The sequence below is a fragment of the Jaculus jaculus genome, chromosome X, assembly GCF_020740685.1.
Source record: "Jaculus jaculus isolate mJacJac1 chromosome X, mJacJac1.mat.Y.cur, whole genome shotgun sequence".
NCBI lineage: Eukaryota > Metazoa > Chordata > Mammalia > Rodentia > Dipodidae > Jaculus > Jaculus jaculus.
Genome location: NC_059125.1, coordinates 119,620,081 through 119,640,694, shown reverse-complemented (window position 1 = coordinate 119,640,694; position 20,614 = coordinate 119,620,081). Strand labels below are relative to the sequence as shown.

General features: G+C 37.6%; 1 protein-coding gene across 7 annotated transcripts in view; it reads left to right on the top strand.

Annotated features, from left to right (window-relative positions):
• Window positions 1-19,945, top strand: part of Thoc2 (THO complex 2) — a 149,242-nt gene extending 129,297 nt beyond the window's left edge. For 4 of the 7 annotated variants that reach the window (XM_045140072.1, XM_045140071.1, XM_045140066.1 and 1 more), the window contains 6 exons: window positions 4,613-4,750; window positions 5,090-5,159; window positions 5,242-5,402; window positions 7,944-8,020; window positions 8,690-8,735; window positions 17,164-19,945. In XM_045140072.1, coding sequence (XP_044996007.1) covers window positions 4,613-4,750; window positions 5,090-5,159; window positions 5,242-5,402; window positions 7,944-8,020; window positions 8,690-8,717 — 474 coding nt within the window. In that variant the 3' untranslated portion in view covers window positions 8,718-8,735; window positions 17,164-19,945. The remainder of the gene's footprint in view (window positions 1-4,612; window positions 4,751-5,089; window positions 5,160-5,241; window positions 5,403-7,943; window positions 8,021-8,689; window positions 8,736-17,163) is intronic. The other 3 variants (XM_045140069.1, XM_045140068.1, XM_045140067.1) reach the window with 3 other exon arrangements.
• The last annotated feature ends 669 nt before the right edge of the window (window positions 19,946-20,614 follow it).

The window sequence follows — 20,614 nt, the reverse complement described above, 5'->3', positions numbered from 1 at the left end:
CTAAATAGATGTATTCCATAGACAACCAGAAAAAAATTGAAAATGACACATCAGTGTTTGTAAAAACTATGATTATTGGATTCTCAACACTTTTCAGATCCTTAATGCTTAGCATGGTATCTGACAGTCAAGTTAGGTATTCATCACATCTTTTTTTTTTATTTTTTATTTTTATTTTATTTTATTTTATTTTATTTTATTTTATTTTATTTTATTTGGTTTTTCGAGGTAGCATCTCACTTTAATTCAGGCTGACGTGGAATTCACTATGTAGTCTCAGGGTGGCCTTGAACTCATGGTGATCCTCCTGCCTCTGCCTCCCGAGTGCTGGGATTAAAGGTGTGCACCTCCATGCCTGGTTTTCATCACATTTTTGAAAGGAATTGTTAAGTCTTTGGTAAATGATTCAGTGTAGTGGTTTATATGGTAGCTGAGTTTTGCATTTTGAAATGTGTAGAAAGGTTAGTAGCATATGAATGTGTTAGGATAAAAACTTTCCTGGACTTGAGTGATAATAAAAATTGACTATAGCCTTACTGTTTCAGGAGTAGCTTTTACTTTGTATAGATTTTGAAAGATAATGTGTGTTTTTCAAGGTATATTGTTACTTTTGCATATAAAATTGTTTCCCTGATTTTATTAGCTTGATTTTTTTGTTTAGTTATGTTATGCTTCTGGGATTTTCTCCCCTTTTCAAAAACATTTTTCATTGATAGCTTCCATAATTATAGACAATAAATCATGGTAATCCCCCACACACACTTTGCCTTTGCAACTCCACTCTCCATCATATACTCTCCCCCTCTCAATCAGTTTCTTTTATTTTGATGTCATCATCTTTTCCTCCTATTATGATTGTCTTGTATAGGTAGAGTCAGATACTGTGAAGTCATGGATATCCAGGCCATTTTGTGTCTGGAGGAGCACGTTATAAGGAGTCCTACCCTTCCTTTGGCTCTTACATTTTTTCCACCACCTCTTCCACCATGGACCCTGAGCCTTGGAAGGTGTGATTGATATTGCAGTGCTGAGCACTCCTCTGTCATTTCATCTCAGCACGATGGTGTCTTCTGAGTCATGGGATTCTCTTTTTAACTGCTTGCTAACTTTACTTTCAAGTACATAGTAAAATTTTTATCCGGATTTGACTTTTCAGGTGAGAATAAAGGAAGAAAAAATGCTTAGTATCTCTTATTTTGTCAGCTCACCTTTCACCCTATTTCTGACTGGTACTTTTTATATTTTTCTTGGTTTTTCGAGGTTGGCCCAGGGTGACGTGGAATTCACTATGTCTCAGGGTGACCTCGAATTCATGGCAATCCTCCTACCTCTGCCTCCTGAGTGCTGGGATTAAAGGCGTGTATCACCACGCTGGGCTTTACATTTTTATTTTTGATCAAATGTATTTTGATACAACAATAATACCAGTTACATTTGATGATAAAAGTACATAAGGAATGCTCCTATTCTAGGCAAGCCTAGATTGTGAAAATTGCTTAGATTCCTTTATTTGATCTTAATGATCCTGATGTTAGGAATAAAGTAAAATCAGGAACCAGTGTTGTATACAGATCATTTTAAAAATCATTGACTATTGACTATTTGACAATATGTATTGGACATTGCCTGTGTGTACTAGCCTCTAGGCATTCTTTTTTTTTGTTTTTGTTTTTGTTTATTTATTTGAGAGCAACAGACAGAGAGAAAGAGGCAGATAAAAAGAGAGAATGTGTGCGCCACGGCTTCCAGCCACTGCAAAGGAACTCCAGACGCATTCGCCCCCTTGTGCATCTGGCTGACATGGGTCCTGGGGAATTGAGCCTCGAACCGGGGTCCTCAGGCAAGTGCTTAACCGCTAAGCCAGCTCTAGGGGATTCTAGTAAATTGAGAAGGCACCCTGATTTTCTCCTACAGTGCTGGAAGCTATTATAAATAAAAATAAATGATATGGGTGGCTGGAGAAATGGCTTAGTGGTTAAGTGCTTGCCTGTGAAACATAAGGGCTCCAGTTCGAGGTTTGATTCCCCAGTACCCACGTGGGCCAGTTGCACAAAGGGGCACATACATCTGGAGTTTGCTTGCAGTGGCTGGAGGCCCTGATGTGCGCATTCTCTCTCTCTCTCTCTCTCTCTCTCTCTCTCTCTCTCTCTCTCTCTCTCTCTGTTGCTATCAAATAAATAAATAAAAATAAACAAAAATAAATGGCATGAAATCAGTAAGGAAAACCTGTTCCAGAAATGGTAAATAAATAATACATGAGTTTACTGGAAAGGTGAATTGCAGGGCTGAGGTATGGTTGAAGTGTTGATGGTTGTTGGGCCATCTTTGACAGCTCAGTGGGATATTAAGAGATTGGAGTAAAAGCAGTTAATCATTCTGTAAGAAGTAGTTGAAAGAATGGCAGTTAGGGAATACTGATAGCCACAGCATTAAGCTTATTTCAGGTTGTTGTATGATATTATCTAATTGTGAAAAGACCATGGAATTCTTGGAATGCCTAAGAAGGAATTATGCCTTTTTTAAGTAGGTGATATTTTATGAACAGAGGTATTATAATCCTAAGTACTTATAGAAATGTGGAAAGGAGGGATTGAATTTCTAAGCCAAGAATTTCTCACTGTGCATCAGTTGAGATCTTGGGCATTTTATGTTAAGAATGAAATATTTGGGGCTGGAGAGATGGCTTAGCGGTTAAGCACTTGCCTGTGAAGCCTAATGGCTCCAGTTCAAGGCTCGATTCCCTAGATGCCAAATGCCAGATGCACAAGGAGGCTCAGGCGTCTGGAGTTCGTTTGCAGTGGCTGGAGGCCCTGGCATGCCCTGTACGTTCTCTCTATCTGCCTCTTTGTCTCTCTGTCTGCCTCTTTCTTTCTCTGTTGCTCTGAACTAACTAAATAAATAAATAAATTAACAAAAATGAAATATTTGAATGTCAGAAATATTTCAATGTCAGAAGTTCTAGAAAAGTCTAGTTTCTTGCAATACATAATTCAAGTGGGCACAAATAAGAAAATGTCTTTTTTTGCTTACAGAGGGAGATATTAAGCAATGCTTGGGGAAACCTTTGAACATTGCAATATAGAGTAGGGATTTAACTTAGACCTTCTATAAGTCCTGCTGAGATGAGAAGTCTCACAGTGAAAGTGCCCCAGCAGGAGTCATTTAGACGAGCACCTTTCTGTTTTCTGAGGCAATGGAATTGAAAATTGTGGCATTAAAATGTTTAATTTTAAAATTGATATTTTTTCTCTCTCTTTTTTTGGTTTTTCGAGGTAGGTACTCACTCTAGCTCAGGCTGACCTGGAATTCACTATTGAGTCTCAGGCTGGCCTCGAACTTACGGTGATTCTCCTATCTCTGCCTCCCTAGTGCTGGGATTAAAGGCGTGCACCACCACGCCCAGCGATATTCTTTTTTTGTATTCCTTTGATTATTGAGGGATTATTTCTGTAAATATATTTGACTTACCACCTATTCTGTTTGATCCCAAGATATGTCTAGAATTTTGCAGTTACATAATGAGCTGTATTCATTATTTTGATGCCTAGTACTCTGAGCATAATAAAGGAAACAAACTTGTACTACCCTTACAAATGTCATAAGGTTATTTTCTCACTACTTCTTAAACATTTTTATAGTGGATTTCCATATTTAAAACTTTCATAAATAGCATTTTTGTGGGGGTTTTCAAGGTATGTTTTCACTCTAGCCCATGCTAACCTAGAACTCACTATGTAGTCTTAGGCTGACCTCGAACTCACAGCGGTCCTCCTACATCTGCCTCCTGAGTGCTGGGATTAAAGGCATGCGCCACCACACCTGGCATAAGTAACATTTTCTTTTGCTTATAATATCCTTGATGTTTGGCTGTTTTGTTGCCATATAAGCCTTTTGCCCAGAGTATTTTTGTTTGATTAGGTTTTGTCTTTTGAGTAGTTTAATCCCCACAGGTAATAGGATGGTTTTCTCAGCTATTTAGAGTCAGTAAGGTAGAATTTTCAGTCATGATTATTTGATACAATTACATTGTTTCCAGAAGTAGTAAATGTGCAGCAGTCTTTATATTTGTAAAAACAAAAAATTAGTCACTGTCTGGTTTATACTGAGGCGAAAAGGACTTACTAGTAAAGTAATGGCTAGGGTTAATTTCTGTATATTCTATACATTTGCTCACTGTTATCATTGACTGCTTATTGGTAAGTGGTAGCACTTTAAAATTTCATTGATTGTGTAGAGATTTATAATATCTCAGTCTACCTATCTATCTGTCTATAGATCTATGGTAGTAATCGTTTTTCATATACGGGCTCTTTTAATAGTGGCTGTGTTTTTACAATACAGTGATAAGGAGAACACTAGTTGTGGATCCATCAAGGAATGTCAGTTGAGGCAATAGTGAACTGATTGAGTTTAAATTGCAATTTTATAAGGTCAAAAATTAAATCCTTTTTTATATGCACCACACTCTCTTATTATTCCCTCACAAAATAGCCAGCCAACCACTTTTGACTTTGTCTTTCATTTGATACACAACGACAGCAGCAGCAACGAGAAAAAGCCTGCGAGTGTTGGAAAACTAATAATCTTTAGTAATATTGCCTTAATTTAACAGCTCTACATTAATCATACTCCTCCACCACTGTCCAAGAGTAAAGAGAGAGAAATGGACAAGAAAGATTTGGACAAGTCGAGGGAAAGATCCAGAGAAAGAGAGAAAAAAGATGAAAAGGACAGGAAAGAACGGAAAAGGGTTTGTAATTTTTTGAAACTAGCTTGGAAAGTTCATTATAATGTATACTGGTGTCTTTGTTGCTTTTAAAAATGCTTTTTTCTTTAGCAGCCTGTTTCAAGTTTTAACTGGTATTTTCACTCTAAAGTACGTTTGCATTTTCATTAATAAGGATCTTCATTTTAGTAATCTCCACAAGTTCTGCTTTATCTTTCATGCCATTTGGCCAAGTATGTGAAAACTACTGCACATATCCTCCGGTGCTAGTTAGTTGTGTCTTTCTTTCATAGAAGTAATATTTTAAGACAAACAGAGAAAACCTAACACTTGATCAATGTAGTTCACAATTCTTGATTCTAGGATCACTCAAACAATGACCGTGAGGTGCCACTGGACTTAAACAAGAGGCGGAAAGAGGAAAATGGAACAAGTAGGTAGAATTATTAATACCTTGGAAGCAATCATTAAAGTGAATTGGAAATGGCTTTCATGATTTTCTTTTGTAATTTTAGTGGGGGTTTCAAAACATAAAAGTGAGAGTCCATGTGAGTCTCCTTATCCAAATGAGAAAGACAAGGATAAAAATAAGTCAAAATCATCAAGCAAAGAAAAGGGCAGTGGAGAATCATTTAAGTCTGAGAAGATGGATAAAATCTCTTCTGGTGGCAAAAAGGTAAATTAGGAACACCAACGAACAATATGCTTTTGTTCAAAAATAACCTTGCAAATTTGGCTTACATATCTTTCTTTATTCCCTGACAAATTCTTTGGGAGTAAGCAGAGAAGGCATTGGGGGAGGGCAGGTTATATGGTGTGGAATTTGAACCAGATCAGGTGTGAATTTCTACGAGGTTGAAGTTAATATGTTTCTATGTTCCTTTCCTTTCCATTTCACTCTCTTGCTTCAGTTCTTTCTCTGTATTTTTTTTTCTTTTTCTACACCCATCGTTCTTCATTCTCATTTTTTCTTTAGTCGTGAGATTAAAATATAACAGGGCTGGAGTGATGGCTTAACAGTTAATCGCTTGTCTTCAAAGCCTAAAGGACCTTGGTTCATTTCCCCAGGACCCATGTAAGCCACATGCACAAAGTGGCACATGCATCCAGAGTTCATTTGCAGTGGCTGTAGGCCCTGCCACACCCATTTTCTCCCTCTGCCTGCCTCTACTCTCCCTTTCTCTCGCTCTCTCCTCATTCTTTCAAATAAATAAGTAAATAAATAAATATTTATAAAAGATGATAGCATTTATTGCCCCCGACCATCAGAGCGTAATAAGGTCTTTATTGAATGTGATTTAAAACATTTTTGTAATACTTTTTCCTAGCCAACTCATTTGATAGCCTAAGGTGCATTCTCGTGATGGTATTCAAATTAGATTTTATGCATGTTTCATGAAATAAGCTACCATTAAAGTATAAAGTCCTAATGAAGCATTTTTATATATGTTGAAAATATGTGTAGGATGTTCATAGTTCATAAAGGTAGTTTTAGAAAATTAAAAGGTGAGCATTTGATTCTGTATGCTGTCAAAGGTAGGTGGTATTTATAATTGAGCTAAATTTAATATAGCAGAAAAGTAGCTGTTCAAAGTAGAATCAGAGCAGGGCATGGTTGGTAGCACACACCTTTAATCTCAGCACTTGGGAGGCAGAGGTAGGAGGATCACGTGAGTTCGAGGCCACCCTGAGACTACATAGTGAATTCCAGGTCAGCCTGAGCTAGAGTGAGACCCTACCTTGAGAAACCAAGGGAAAAAAAAAAAAGACCAAAAGTAGAATCAGTGGCGTGTAGTATATTACAGTATTATCCAATCATATCTGTTGTTTTCCATATTTAATTGTCCCAAAGGGGACCCCCACACACACACATGAAACAGTACCCTCTTTTGGCAAGCACTAATCTTCTTTCTGTATATGGATTTGCCGATATTTAAATGATTTTCAACATAGATTTTCACAATATATGTGCCTTTTGTGTCTGACTTTACCTTATAATGATTTTGTGGTTCTTTCATGCTGTTGTATGTATCATCATGTCATTTCCTATGGCCAAATCATATTCAACTTTATGACTGTTCCACACTTATTTACTTGCTAGTTAGTGCATTGTTGGTTGGTTGTTTTGAGGCGCACAGTTTCCCAAGATGGCCTGGAACTTGCAATTCTTCTGCCTCTGCTTCCCCAGTGCTGTGAGCCACCACACCTAGCCTGTGGTTGGATTTAGACATTGCGTCCCTTTGGCTATCATGGACAATGCCTCTATGAACATTTGTGGGCTTTTGTGGAATATTTCTTTGCATATCTCTCTTCATTTTGGGTATACATTGAGGAATAGAATTTTTGTGTCATTGGATAATTTTATGGTTTTTTTTTTTGTTTGTTTTTTGTTTTGCTTTGTTTTGTTTTTTCCAGGTAGGGTCTCACCCTAGCCCAAGCTGACCTGGAATTCACTATGTAGTCTCAGGGTAGCCTCAAACTCCTGGTGATCCTCCTACCTCTGCCTCTCAAGTGCTAGGATTACAGGTGTATGCCACCATGCCTGGCTACTAATTTTATGTTTTAACTTCCTGAGTTACTGCCAAGTTATTTTCTACAGTGACTATAAAGTTTTCATTCTACCAGCAGTGCATCAGGATGCCAATTCCAGTACATCCCTGTATTATTTATTATTATATTGTATTATATCACATTATAATCTTAATATAATATTATTATTAGTTTCTTATTTTCATTCAATCATACCTATCCTAGCGAGTGTGAAATGATGCCATTGTGGTTTTGACATGCATTTTCCATGGTGACTAATGATGTCAAACATCTATGCATTAACTTATATTGTCGTCTTTGGGGAAATCGTTTGCAGATATTTTGGCCCTCGTAAAATTGAGTTGTTTCGTCTTTTTTTTTTTGTTGGTCAGCTATAAGTGTTCTTTAGATATTCTGAAATTAGACTCCTATGCATCATTTGCAAATATTTCCTCCCATATCTAGGCTGCATTTTTACTTTCTTGATAGTGCTCTTTGATGCATGAAGTTTTTTGTTGTTTTTTTTTTTTCTTTTAGTGGAGTCCAATGTACCTTTTTTTTTTCTCCCCTTTGGTTGTGTGTACTTTTGGTGAGTAAGTTTTTGAAGAAAAATTATGGCTGGTGGGTGATACAGAGTAGTTTTGAGCTATTACTTTACTTCCCTAACTAATTCCATCATTCCTTATAGGAATCCAGGCATGATAAAGAAAAAATAGAAAAGAAAGAAAAACGGGATAGTTCAGGAGGAAAGGAAGAGAAGAAACAATATCCTTTTCATCTTAATATTTCAATCTGTATAATGAAAAGCTTTGGTACTGGTCATGTGTAGAACTAAATATTTGTAAATGTTATCTAAATGTATGGGAGATACTCACTTTTAATTGGTCATTTCCAGTTAACTCTCTCAAATGTATGAGTTTGAAAATGGGAGGCTTGATTTTTTTTTTTTTTTAAGTAATGACTGACATGTTTCATGCCACTAATTTCTTTAATTTAATGTTTATTTATTTATTTGACACAGAGAGAGAATGGGCACGCCAGGGCCTCCACCCACTGCAAATGAACCCCAGACATATGCACCACCCCCTTGTGTACCTGGCTAACATGGGTCCTGGGGAATCAAACCTGGGTCCTTTGGCTTTGTAGGCAAACGCCTTAACCACTAAGCCATCCCTCCAGCCCTATACTCTTATTTTTTTATAGCCTCTCTGTGTTGTTAATTGTCCCTCTGTATTGTTACCAAGTGCCAGTGAGTCCTTGGGATGAGGACCTGGTAACTTGAGGGTAAATGATGTGACAGATAGTAGAATTATAGAGTTGGAGTGTACAAGGCTGCTAAGAGCCAACTAGACCTGCACATGGAGGGGTTATGCTAAAAGGTGGGGCTCTATTTTTCCTTGCCCCAAAGTTGTTTTCCCTTAATTTGTCATCTACTCATAAGTCCTCAGACAAGCACAGATAATGAAAACTTTCAACCACGGTGAGTATTCCCTCATCTCCTCTTCACTTAAAGATAGACACATAAAAGGAGGCCTACTAATGTTGAAGAAACTAGATCCATTTTTTGTGAAACACAGCTACTTGAGATTTTTACCTAGCTCTAATGACAGTGTCTTTTGGTATAGAGGTAAAATGAGACTTACATTGTTTTTAGTTCATTTTTCCTTTTCCTTTAAACTTGCTGATTAGCCACACTTAAAAATTAAAATGTATTTAAGAACATCTGGCTTTCTCTTCACCATGTCTTCCCATCTTTTCTGGATAATTAATTATGTTCCCTTAGCACCTTTAACCCTGTGAGTGGTGGAATATTTGTGAAACTGCAGGCCACAGAAATAGTAAAAACCAGCACCAATTTTCAAGCCAGATCTTAGTGTTCTCTTCTTCTTTTTGCTTCCCCATGCAAATGCACCATCCAAAGAATTTTGTTTTAATTTTTTTGTTCTTTTCTGCTACTACTTAATGGTTTTCAAAGTCAGAAATTAAAGTGTTTGCTTTTAGCTAAAACAAAAATATGCAACTTTGTTTTATGTGATATATAAACTATGCTTTAACCATCTTATACTGTGCATTCATCTTAGTGTTCAAACTCTAAAGTAGCCTTTTTTGAGCACCTAAGGTCAACATCTGAAGAGTTACTCTTTGATGTTGTAGGGTTATTGAAATATGTAGGATGATTTGCTTCCTATTTAATGGTTCCAGATATACCTGCTTGAAGTTGACTTTGCTTTCTCTAGCCCATTTGTTCACTTCTGTCTAACTACCTCTTTGTATGTGTGTATGTCTATGTATGTGTGTGTGCACAGATATGTGTCTTATGTACATTCATTTATGCCTGCTCCTATTTGTGGATACATGCATGTGTGCAAGTTTGTTTCTGAGTGTGTTTGCATGTGTGTGCGCATGTGGGAGGCCAGATGTCACTGCCATGTGACTTCTTCAGTTGCTTTCCATTTACTTTTCCACCATCCATGTACTAACAAGGCCCAACCCTGCTTAGCTTCCAATATCAGACGAGATCTGGCACATTCAGGGTGTTATGGCCATAGATGCCCCTTAATTTTCTGAGACAATGTCTCTTACTGAACATAGCTCAGCAGTTCATAGACAAGCTAGCCAGCAAGCCCCAAGGATTCTTCTGTCTTCACTGGGATAACAAGTGCATGCCACCACACCCTGCTTTTACCTGGGAGCTAAGGATCTGAGCTAAGGTCTTCATGCTTATGTGGCCAGCACTTTACCCACTGAGCCATTTCCCTAGCCCTGTTAACTTGCACCTTCTTTGAAAGCAGAATAAAGCTGACCTAGAACTCACTCTATAGCCTGAGGGTGGCCGCACCTCACAGCAATTCTCCTACCTCAGCATCTTGAGTGTGGAATTAAAAGCGTGCTCCATCACACCCTGAAACTTTCACTTATCATTGATAACCAGTATGTGTCCACTATCTACCTTGCCTCTAATCTTGGCTACTTCTAATTATTTCAGAAGCCAGGCAGATAACCAAAACTACTTAGAGTTCTTTAAATTAAGTGTGAGAAATGTCTGAGAATCAGTCCAGTATAAGAGTATTGGCTTTAGGGTATGGGTTTCGTTGTATTTATTTTGGCTGCAAAGCAATAATTTGAAGTTGTCATATAGAGGTGTGTGTTTACTGCTTTGTTAGTCTATGCTTACTTTTTTAGTCCTAGAATGAGATAAACAAGAATTGTGAGAGCGCATTCATGATTTAATATTTTTTAATTAGAAAGTTAATAAAAGTTATTATCCATTCTTCAGTTCTAGGTATCCCTCCCACTATCTTCCCTAATGAACTACAAACTCCCTAATCTCTATTGTGTGGATTTGGAGGGTTGTTTTTATGCATCACCTCTATTGAAACAAAAAGCCCCCTTCCTCCCCTAATTTTTTATTAGAAATGGGCCAACTTTTGCCACTAACAACTTTCACTATGATTTTATACACCTATCTTTAATCAGTACCTAAGTATATATTCCTCTTTTTGGCATGTACATAGTTTGTGTGGTGTGATGTATACACATGTGGTTGCACAGATACCAGAGGAGACTGTCTGGTATCCTTCTCTATTGCTTTTATCCACATATTTTCTTGAGACACAGTCTCTTTCTCTGAATCCAGAGCTACTCTGTTTTGTTTTGTTTTTTTTTTTTAAATTTATTTATTTGAGAGCGTCAGACACAGAGAGAAAGACAGATAGAGGGAGAGAGAGAGAATGGGCGCGCCAGGGCTTCCAGCCTCTGCAAACTAACTCCAGATGCATGCGCCCCCTTGTGCATCTGGCTAACATGGGACCTGGGGAACCGAGCCTCGAACCGGGGTTCTTAGGCTTCACAGGCAAGCGCTTAACCGCTAAGCCATCTCTCCAGCCCGCTACTCTGTTTTTTAACTTACCACTGAACCCCAATGATTCTCTGGGCTTTGCTCCCGTAGGACTGGGGTTACAGGCATTTATGGCCACACCCAGCTGTTTATGTGGATGCTGGTAAATTAAACTCAGATGGTCAAAGGCCCTCATGCTTGTATCACAAGCACTCTTGCCTGGTGAACCATCTCCACCCTCAGCTCAGACTTGGGCATGAATGGTTTTGCTATAAATTTCTTTGTTTTCTTTTTACCCTGGCCATAAAAGTTCTGTCCTTCGGGAACAAATAACATGCGGGGGGAAAAAACTTTTCAGGGCCAGGCATTTGGCTAGTGGTCTTGCAGCAAAGCTTCTAGAACCACATATCCACTCAAGAATACATTACAACTTGTTGACAGTTCTGTACTGGACTGTACTGTACTTTTTTGTGGGGGTCTGCTTGATTTTGCCCCCCCCCCCGTTATTTTGTAGCTGTACTTTTTTCTATTTGGGTTCATTCTAGGAATGGTCAACTGGTTCTGTTTTTCTTTTTTTTTAATTTTTAGTATTTATTTATTTATTTATTTATTTATTTATTTATTTATTTATTTATTTATTTATTGAGGTAGGGTTTCTAGCTCAGGCTGACCTGGAATTCACTATGTAGTCTCAGAGTAGCCTCGTACTCATGGTGATCCTCCTATCTCTGCCTCCCATGTGCTGGGATCAAAGGCGTGCACCCCCATGTTCAGCTCTGTTTTTCTGCCTTTTACTTTAGAAAGCTCACTATTTCTTACAGTACTATCTACTTCTGTAAGGTGCTTCTAAATCCACCTCCTCTGCTCTCCTTTTAATTTATTTTTTTTCTTTTCTACTGAAAAGAGAACTGCTAATAAATGTTATATTTCAGTGCTTATCACTCATTTTAAGATTACTTTGCTGTTATTTGGAACAGTTATTTTAGGGGACTGAATATAGAAATGATATTGATTTGTACTTATCACCCTGCTTTTAGAAACATAAAAATAATGGTATTAGGAATAAGAAAATACTATGTATAAATGCTACAGATTAAATCTCTTCAGCTTGCCCTGTCCACTATTTTTGGCATGTTTTCTGCATTATGTTGCCTGTAGTGTCTTCATCTTGAATTATTGACCTTTCCTTTAATATCTTTTTGCGCTAATTTTTAAAAATCTCGGGACCTGAGAAGATGCTTAGGAGTTAAAAGACACTTGCACCGGGCATGGTGGCGCACTCCTTTAATCCCAGCACTCGGGAGGCAGAGGTAGGAGGATTGCCATGAGTTCAAGGCCACCCTGAGACTACAGAGTTAATTCCAGGTCAGCCTGGACCAGAGTGAGACCCTACCTCGAAAACAAAAAAAAAACAAAAAAAAGGTACTTGCTTGCAATGCCTGCTGGCCTTGGTTCAGTTCTGAAGCTGTACACATACACAAAAGTGTCTGACCTTTTTTATTTTGTTTTGTTTTGAGGTAGGGTCTTGCTTTGGCCCAGACTGACCTGGAATTCACTATGTAGTCACAGGCTGGCCTCAGACTCACTGTGATCCTCCTACCTCTGCCTTACATATTTGTATTTTTCAAGATATGGTCTCGCTCTAATCCATCTGTATTTCTAGTACATTATATTTCTAACCTTCTATTCTTCTAAGGTCCAATATATTTGGTAGGTCCATTTCTTACTTCCAGTGTCATTTGTTCATGTAACCTCATTCTTTTATCCTTTAAACTTGATGTAAGTTTCCAGTCCTTGCATAAATGTGGCTTATCAAGTATGCCTCGATCTTACACAAAGTTCACATTTAGAAATTATTTTATTTATTTGGAAACTAGTCTAGGTTGGCCTTAAACTCATGGCAGTCCTCTGACATCAGCCTCCTGAGTGTTGGGATTACAGGTGTGCATCAGTGGCTAAAATGTTATTTTTAAAAATGGCCTTTAGCATTTAGAAGAATCCACCAAACTAGCTTTCAGTTTCTCCTGATGAATTGGATCATCTGATGCTATGCTGTGATTTCTGCATGGTGACAATAAAACACTACATGCAGGCTACCTAAAACAGGGGCTTTTGGGGTGGTGATTGTATGGGTAAAGAACTGTTCAGCAGTCCCTTCCTAGCTGGCTTCATTTATTTCCATTACATGTGTGGTCAGTCTCTCTTTCTCCCTCTCTATAACCCTCTCCCTCCCTCCTTTCCTCTCCTTCTCCTTCCTCCGTCCTCTCTCACTCTGTATGTGTGTGTGTGTGTGTGTGTGCACGCACACACACACACACACACACAAATTAGTAGAAAGCAAATGAATGTGCTAGGACCTCTTGCCACTGCAAACAAATGCTAGATGCATGCACCACTTTCTATATGTGGCTTTACATGGGTACTATGGAATTGAACTCAGGCTGTCAGGCTTTGCAAGCAAGCACCTTTAACTGCTGAGCCATCACTCCAGTCCTCGGAGACTTTTTTTGGGGGGGATTTTCAAGGTAGGTTCTCACTCTAACCCAGGCTGACCTGGAATTCACTGTAGTCTCAGAGTGGCCTCGAGCTCACAGCAATCCTCCTGCCTCTGCCACCCCAGTGCTGCAATCAAAGGCATGCGCCGCCACACTGGCTTTGGATTTTGGTTGTTTGTTTGTTTTTGTGTTTTCTTTTGTTTTTTAAAGGTAGAGTCTTACTCTAGCCCATACGGGCCTGAACTCACAGGGATCCTCCTGCTTCTGCCTCGCACGTGCTGGGATTAAAGGTGTATGTCGCTATGGCCAGCTTGTTTACTTGCTAGCTTTTCTTTATTTATCTTTTGGTGACAGTTGATTTTGTACTTCTTACTCTAAGCCATTCTTTCCCTCTCCTTCAGTCTGTACTTGGTAGTTGACCTCAGCAGTCACAGATTTTTGATATTAGGAATGCATTGTTTTTCTGAGGCATATTTCTAAATGGGAGTAATACATATTGGGATATAGTGTGTTTACATTTCTTCTCAATACCTAGTCATTGCTTACATGTGAGCTTGTTTCAATCACTTGTTGCCACATATGCATGAATATACTACATTTCTACATCCCTGGTTCATGATTTTCTTGAAGTCAGTAATTTTGCTCATTCCTTCTAATTTAGCAGCCAAGTCATTTCTTTATTACCAGTGATGATTTCAATGTTCTTTTAGCTGAGTAGTGTTGGGAAGCATTGCAGTGAAGATATTGATGAAGAGTAACACTGACTTTTCCCATCAGGAAATGTTCAGTTTACTCACACTTACTTGATGGAAATAAAAAACAAAAACATACTGATAATAAAAAAATATTTTATGTACTCCAGGATCTTTTGAAAGCAGATTTATTTTGCTTTCATTCTGGTTCTCATAATTATTGTATATGTAGAAAGTTCTTGTTATAATAGACACAAACTTTTTTTCTCTTACACTGTCAAAGTACTGGATATGGGTTCTATGTACCAATCTTCACAGGAACTAAGTAGTAAGAAGGTTTCCTTGCTTTCTCTTAAAGTATACAAAATAACCACTGGAGTGCTGCTTAAAAAAAAAAATACTGGGTTGGAGAGATGGCTTAGTTGTTAAGGCACATGCCTACCAAGCCTAAGGACCCAGGTTCAGTTCTCCATGTCCCTCGTAAGACAGTTGCACATGGTGGTACATGTGTCTGGAGTTCATTTGCAATGGCTGGAGACTCTAGCATACCCATTCTCCCTGTTTCTCTCTCCCTTTCTCTCTCTAATAAATAAATAAAAATAAATCTTAAAAAGATAAAAACAATATTTCTATTCATAAGGAGAGAAGGATAGAGAATGGGCATACCAGGCCCTCCTGCTGCTGCAAATGAACTCCAGACTCTTGCACCATTTTGTATATCTAGATTTATGTGGGTATTTGAGAATCAAACTCAGGCCATCAGGCTTTGCAAGTGGCATTAATAACTGAGACATCTCTCTAGCCCCAAAGTGTTTTATCATTATTGTTAATTTTTATTTGAGAGAGAGAGAGTGAGTGAGTGAGCGAGTGGGCATATATGGACGTGTCAGGGCCTCTAGCCACTGCAAATGAATCCCAGATGCATGTGCCACCTTGTGCATTTGGCTTACATGGGACCTGGAGAATTGAGCCTGGGTCCTTAGGCTTTGTAGGCAAGCACCTTAACCACTAAGCAATCTCTCCAGCCCTTTTTGTTTGTTTGTTTTTCAAGGTATGATCTCACTCTAGCCCAGGCTGACCTGGAATTCACTGTGTCTCAGGCTGGCCTTAAACTCAGAGTGATCCTCGTGCCTCAGCCTATACCACCACATCTGGCTGTTATTATAGTTTCAATCTCAACATTGGCATAGGTCCTTATAAAAATCCCTCATGCTGCCTTTGCCCCTGAGTGTGACTGTCCTTTCTGCACGGTTATGTTTTAATTACACACACACACACACACACACACACACACACACACACACACTTTTTTATCCTCTCACCCCTGCTCCCATTTCCCTGTGGCCTTACTCAATGGTTTATGCTATTCACTGCAGGATCATGGAGGCCTCAAGTCAGTCCCTGTGAGGTAGCAGGGGACCTATCAGCATAGTTATTTCGAGAGGCATCTTTTAGTATGATTAAGATTTATCTTGGTCGAGCATGGTGGTGCACACCTTTAATCCCAGCACTCTGGAGGCAGAGATAGTAGGATCACTGAGTTCAAGGCTGGCCTGAGACTGCAGAGTAAGTTCTAGATCCTGGGCTGGAGTGTGTTCCTACCTCAGGAAAGGAAAGGAAAAGAAGAAAGGAAAGGAAAGGAGAAAGATTTATCTCAACAGAGTTTCAGTTGTAACTGTTTCATTTATCCACATGTCAGTAACTGTGTTTCAGTCTTCTTCCTCCTTCCCCCTCCCTCTCTTTTCCCTTCTTTCCTAAACGTGTGCACATGCATACACATGCAGGTGTTAGTGCACAAAATTAGTATGGCTATCCTTAAACCTTTCTCCTTGTTACTTCTGTCTTCCTTATAAAAGTTCATTTGTCTTTCAAAATGTCAGCTTCACCCTTATAGCCCCTTCAATTTTGGAGAGGAAGTGAGGGAGGGATATATTGAGATTGAGAGATACTAAGATCATGAACTCTCCATAACTTCGGGCACTTGTAAAATGCGGGGGACACAGTTCTGTGGTGCCTCCTTTGTGGGGAAGACACTAATGAATCAGTTGTTATTCCGGTAGGGTTGTATTTTATTATTCCTCTTAAAGAGTTGTTGCCATCAGAAGGAATATTTTATAAGAAATCTTTGAACTACTGAAACATCTCATTAATAAAAGACCTGTTTCAGGCAAAAAAAAAAAAAAAAAAGAATTCAGGAGGTCCAGTTAATTTCTAATATAAACTGCTGTCTATAACAGTAATGTGGTCTTGTCTGAGTGGCAGATCACTTTTGTTGATGTTTAACAGTGCAGTTCATAGCACCAACAGGTCATAGGTATATGTGATGATGGAGAACAGCTGACTGTGGTAAAACATGATTTGCAGAAACATCAATACAATTCTAGGAGTAAAAAATATAGGTCTTTGTGGCATTTACAATCTAATATTTCTTATGTTTAAATGGCACATAGTTAAAAAATAATTTAATTGAGAAATAAACTTAGGAGAATGTTAAAGATAATTGGTATAAACTCAGTGTTAACAAGAGTAGAACTATAACTCAGTTGAAGGTTGAGATTGGTTTTATTTCATTACTGTGTGCTTTTTTAAAATCAGTGTCACCATTTCTTTTGGATTTTTGAGATAGGTTCTCAGTCTGTAGCCCAGGTTGGTCTCAAACGCATGACAATTCTCCTGCCTCAGCCTTCCAAGTTCTAGGATTATAGATGTGCATTACCATGTCTGGCATGTGACTTTCTTCTTGATTGAAAATCAACTCTTTCTGAAGGTCATTGAACTTGGGAGTGGGTTTCCGCATCATTTAATCTCCCTCTCTGGAGAGTATTGAGAACTCTAACACCCAGTGTCCTGTTTGCTCTTGTACTTGCTAATTTGTCATTCCAGGCTGTGGACAGAGCCCTAAGCTGAAGGTCTCCCAGAGGAGGATGCCAAAGCTCCAAGCGCCACTCTCAGAATGCTATCTCCCATAATTCAGAGCTTCTGGTGCTGTCCATTTTTTGGGAATCTGCTTTAAGTCAGAAGATGAATACATACCACCATCCTCTTGACGAGACATTCCAAAGTCCCTGATTTTCAGAAAATTAATTTCACCTCCAGGCAATTTCTTGCAGCAAAGCCCCTGTGCATATAATTTTTACTCGAGATATGTCATTAAGAAGCAGCATCTAATGAAAATTTCACTAACTGACTTTAGTTCATCCTTCTTTCTCCAAAAGCAGAGGATATCACCTCCTGGAACCAATTCCTTAATGATGTAGATAGGCTGCCTTTGTGTGTGAACTACTATAAGTGTGAAAACATGGGGATGATTTTGTTGCTTGAGAATTTTGGCTTCTTGTAAAAATTTTAATTTTGTTTTCTGGAAAAGACTTTTATGTGTTTTAACAGTAGTACTGATTTTATCCCTTAATGTGCCCTTACATATGTCATCAAAATTTCCCTTGCCCAGTAATTCTCATAATGTGACATTATCACGATCGAAAACTCCTTATGTTCATCATCATGCTCTTTTTTTCTTTATTGGAATATTAGACATCAATAGGATCAAGAACACATTTCTTAGTGTCCTGATTATGGTCATGATACCATGATGTTCTTAATTGGCACATTACTTCTTTCTCAATTTAAAATTTAGATGAATTTGCCAGTTTTCAATGGTCTTTAATATATTTACTGTGTGGTGTAGTCATCACCACTACCTAATTTCACAACATTTCTCTTGCCTGCAAAAGAAGCTCCTTGCAGGTTAGTGGTCATTTGTAACTCTCCTCTTCCCTCAACCTTTAGAAACTAATATACTCTATGAAATTGCCTATTTTTGGACACTTCATATAAATAAAAACATGCAATATTGTGGCCTTTGGTGCCTGGCCCCTTTCAACTAGAATCATGTTTTCAAGAGTTATCAACTTGTAGCATGTATCAATAATCCATTCCTTTTTGTGGCTAAGTAATATCCCATTGAAAGAATGTGTATCATATTTTGCCTATCCATTTATGAGTTATCTGATAAGACAGGAACAAAATATTTTTAAGTATTAAGACTGTAAGTTCAACATCAGCGTACCCAAAATTATAATTGATAATGTCAAGATTGTACATGGTTTGAACAGAATGTTGTTTAGAAATTAAATGTAAATTATTTGTCAACATTTCATGCAAGTGTGATTATTTTTAAGGCCCCTTCTAGATCTGTTTTTATTAAATATGTGAATGTAGTATTTTTCATGAGTAAAGTTTAATGCATTAGCATTAATTTAAAAATCTGAGAACAATGTTTAGGCAGATATAAAATTATTTGCCATGTGCTGTAATGATTATGTTTTGAATTTATTTCATTATGCAGTATTGAAAATGTCAATACATAAAGGAAAGGAAATGAGTATAATTGAGTCAATATATTTTTAAAGCAATTTTTATAATTTAGCAGACGTTGCATCTTAATATAATTCACTATTAAAATTATGTCTTTGTGGAAAATTTGATGTCATTTCTCTCTTTTTTTGTTTGATCATACTGTAAACTCGGTTCCTGTTTTGCTATATGTTCTGTTCAGGTGTGATAAGTTATTCGTTGCTCTTGTACAGTGTTGTGCCTGTTGCTGTGTCATCCTTTCTTCCGTACCCCACACTCCTGCTCTCAGACAAAATGTGGTTTTTTTCAGACATAGTGTGCCTATCCTACTGGTTCTAAGAATGGACAGTAAAAAAGACACAAATATTTCATCATTTTTGGGAACTTAATTTAAGTCTTTATCATTGACAATACATTAATCTTCCTTAATACTCCTTTTCCCTCCCGCTGTATTCTTTCCCCCTTGCACCTTCTTCTCTTTCTCTTCATCTACTTCTCTGCTTGTATTTCCTTCCCTTCCTTATCTATCAATATAACCAATTTGTTTCTTTCAGATGAGACTGGAATGAAATTGCTCAGCTGTGACCAGAAATGTATTTTCCTGAGTACATTGCTGAGAATGTTAAATGAAGAGGGCCCATTTTCAGTTATCTTCTTTATTGGTCCATGCAGAAACCGAAAATTGTTGAGTGTTATTGTATTTTAACTGGTTGCTTAATTTCTACATGTTTATTTTCAGTAATGGCTGAAAGTGTTAATTATTCCATATTTTTTGGCACAATGTGCTGCATATAGTTCCCAATAAATAAGGTTACATGTGTACAGAATTTCACTTTTGATTAAATATTGCCTGGGGTTAGCTCCTCCCATATGAAAGGCTTCCTTTATACTGTTTGAAACTGAAAATAAACAATTATTGGATAATTTTGAATTTACCTCATTTTAGAACTCAGTTTTAATTTATTTGGGCTGTTTTTAATATTAGTCATGGAAAATGAAGTGGAAGCAGTGTCTTCTGCAATGCCTAAGAATCGTTCTATAAAGTATGTGTACAACATTAAACACATTTGCAAAAGAAAAATGTACCAGTGCTTACTTATCCCTTGCCACTTTTTCTTGTAATTAGGCAAGTCTTGGGGGGAGGAACAAAAAGATAATTATGTTTTAATTCTACAGCTACAAGAGCTTTGTATTGCTAAACTTACATCTGGAAAAGTTTCACAGTGACATTTTTAAAAGAATTTTTTATCTACTGAATTCTACAAGTGTAACCTTTTTTCTAAATAAACAATAGTTTTCTCAAATGACTGCATATCATTGTGTATATTGTTGCTTACTTAGAATAATGCGATGTTAATTCAGTGGGCTTTCTAGTCCTTTATTGTTGCTCATGGGCATCAAGTAATAGTCAATAATATAGGAAACGTCTTATTTACTTCAGCTCGTGGAGTGAGCAGTGGACTGGAAACATGCTTTAAAATTATCCATTTAGTTCCCAGAGTATATGAAATATTTCCTTTGTATACCAAGATTTTCAGGTTAAAAGGATACACTGTTTCAAAGGATTAAGAAATGTTGAACATGTCTTAAAATTGGCAAAAGGGTATACATTTTGATGCCCCTTTTCAGGTAAATATTATAATTGCTAATTATAATTAGCAGAAGATGATGAGAACTGTTTGTGGGAGAGTGTTCTATATATTGACTGTGAACACCTATTATGTGCCTGGCATAAAAAGAAATCATTTTATTAAAGTGATTTTTGACCTTGAGAAATTACTATGGTTTACTTTGAAATTATTTGTTTGCAATAAGGAAGAGTTTTCTATTTATTGTATTCGTGTTTTGGAGACTATGACTTTTAGATATAGAAGGAATATACCTCAACATAGGAATGACTATATATGACAAACCTATTGCCAGCACTATATTAAGTAGGGAAAAATAGTGTTTCCTCTATAATCTGGAATGAGACAAGAAT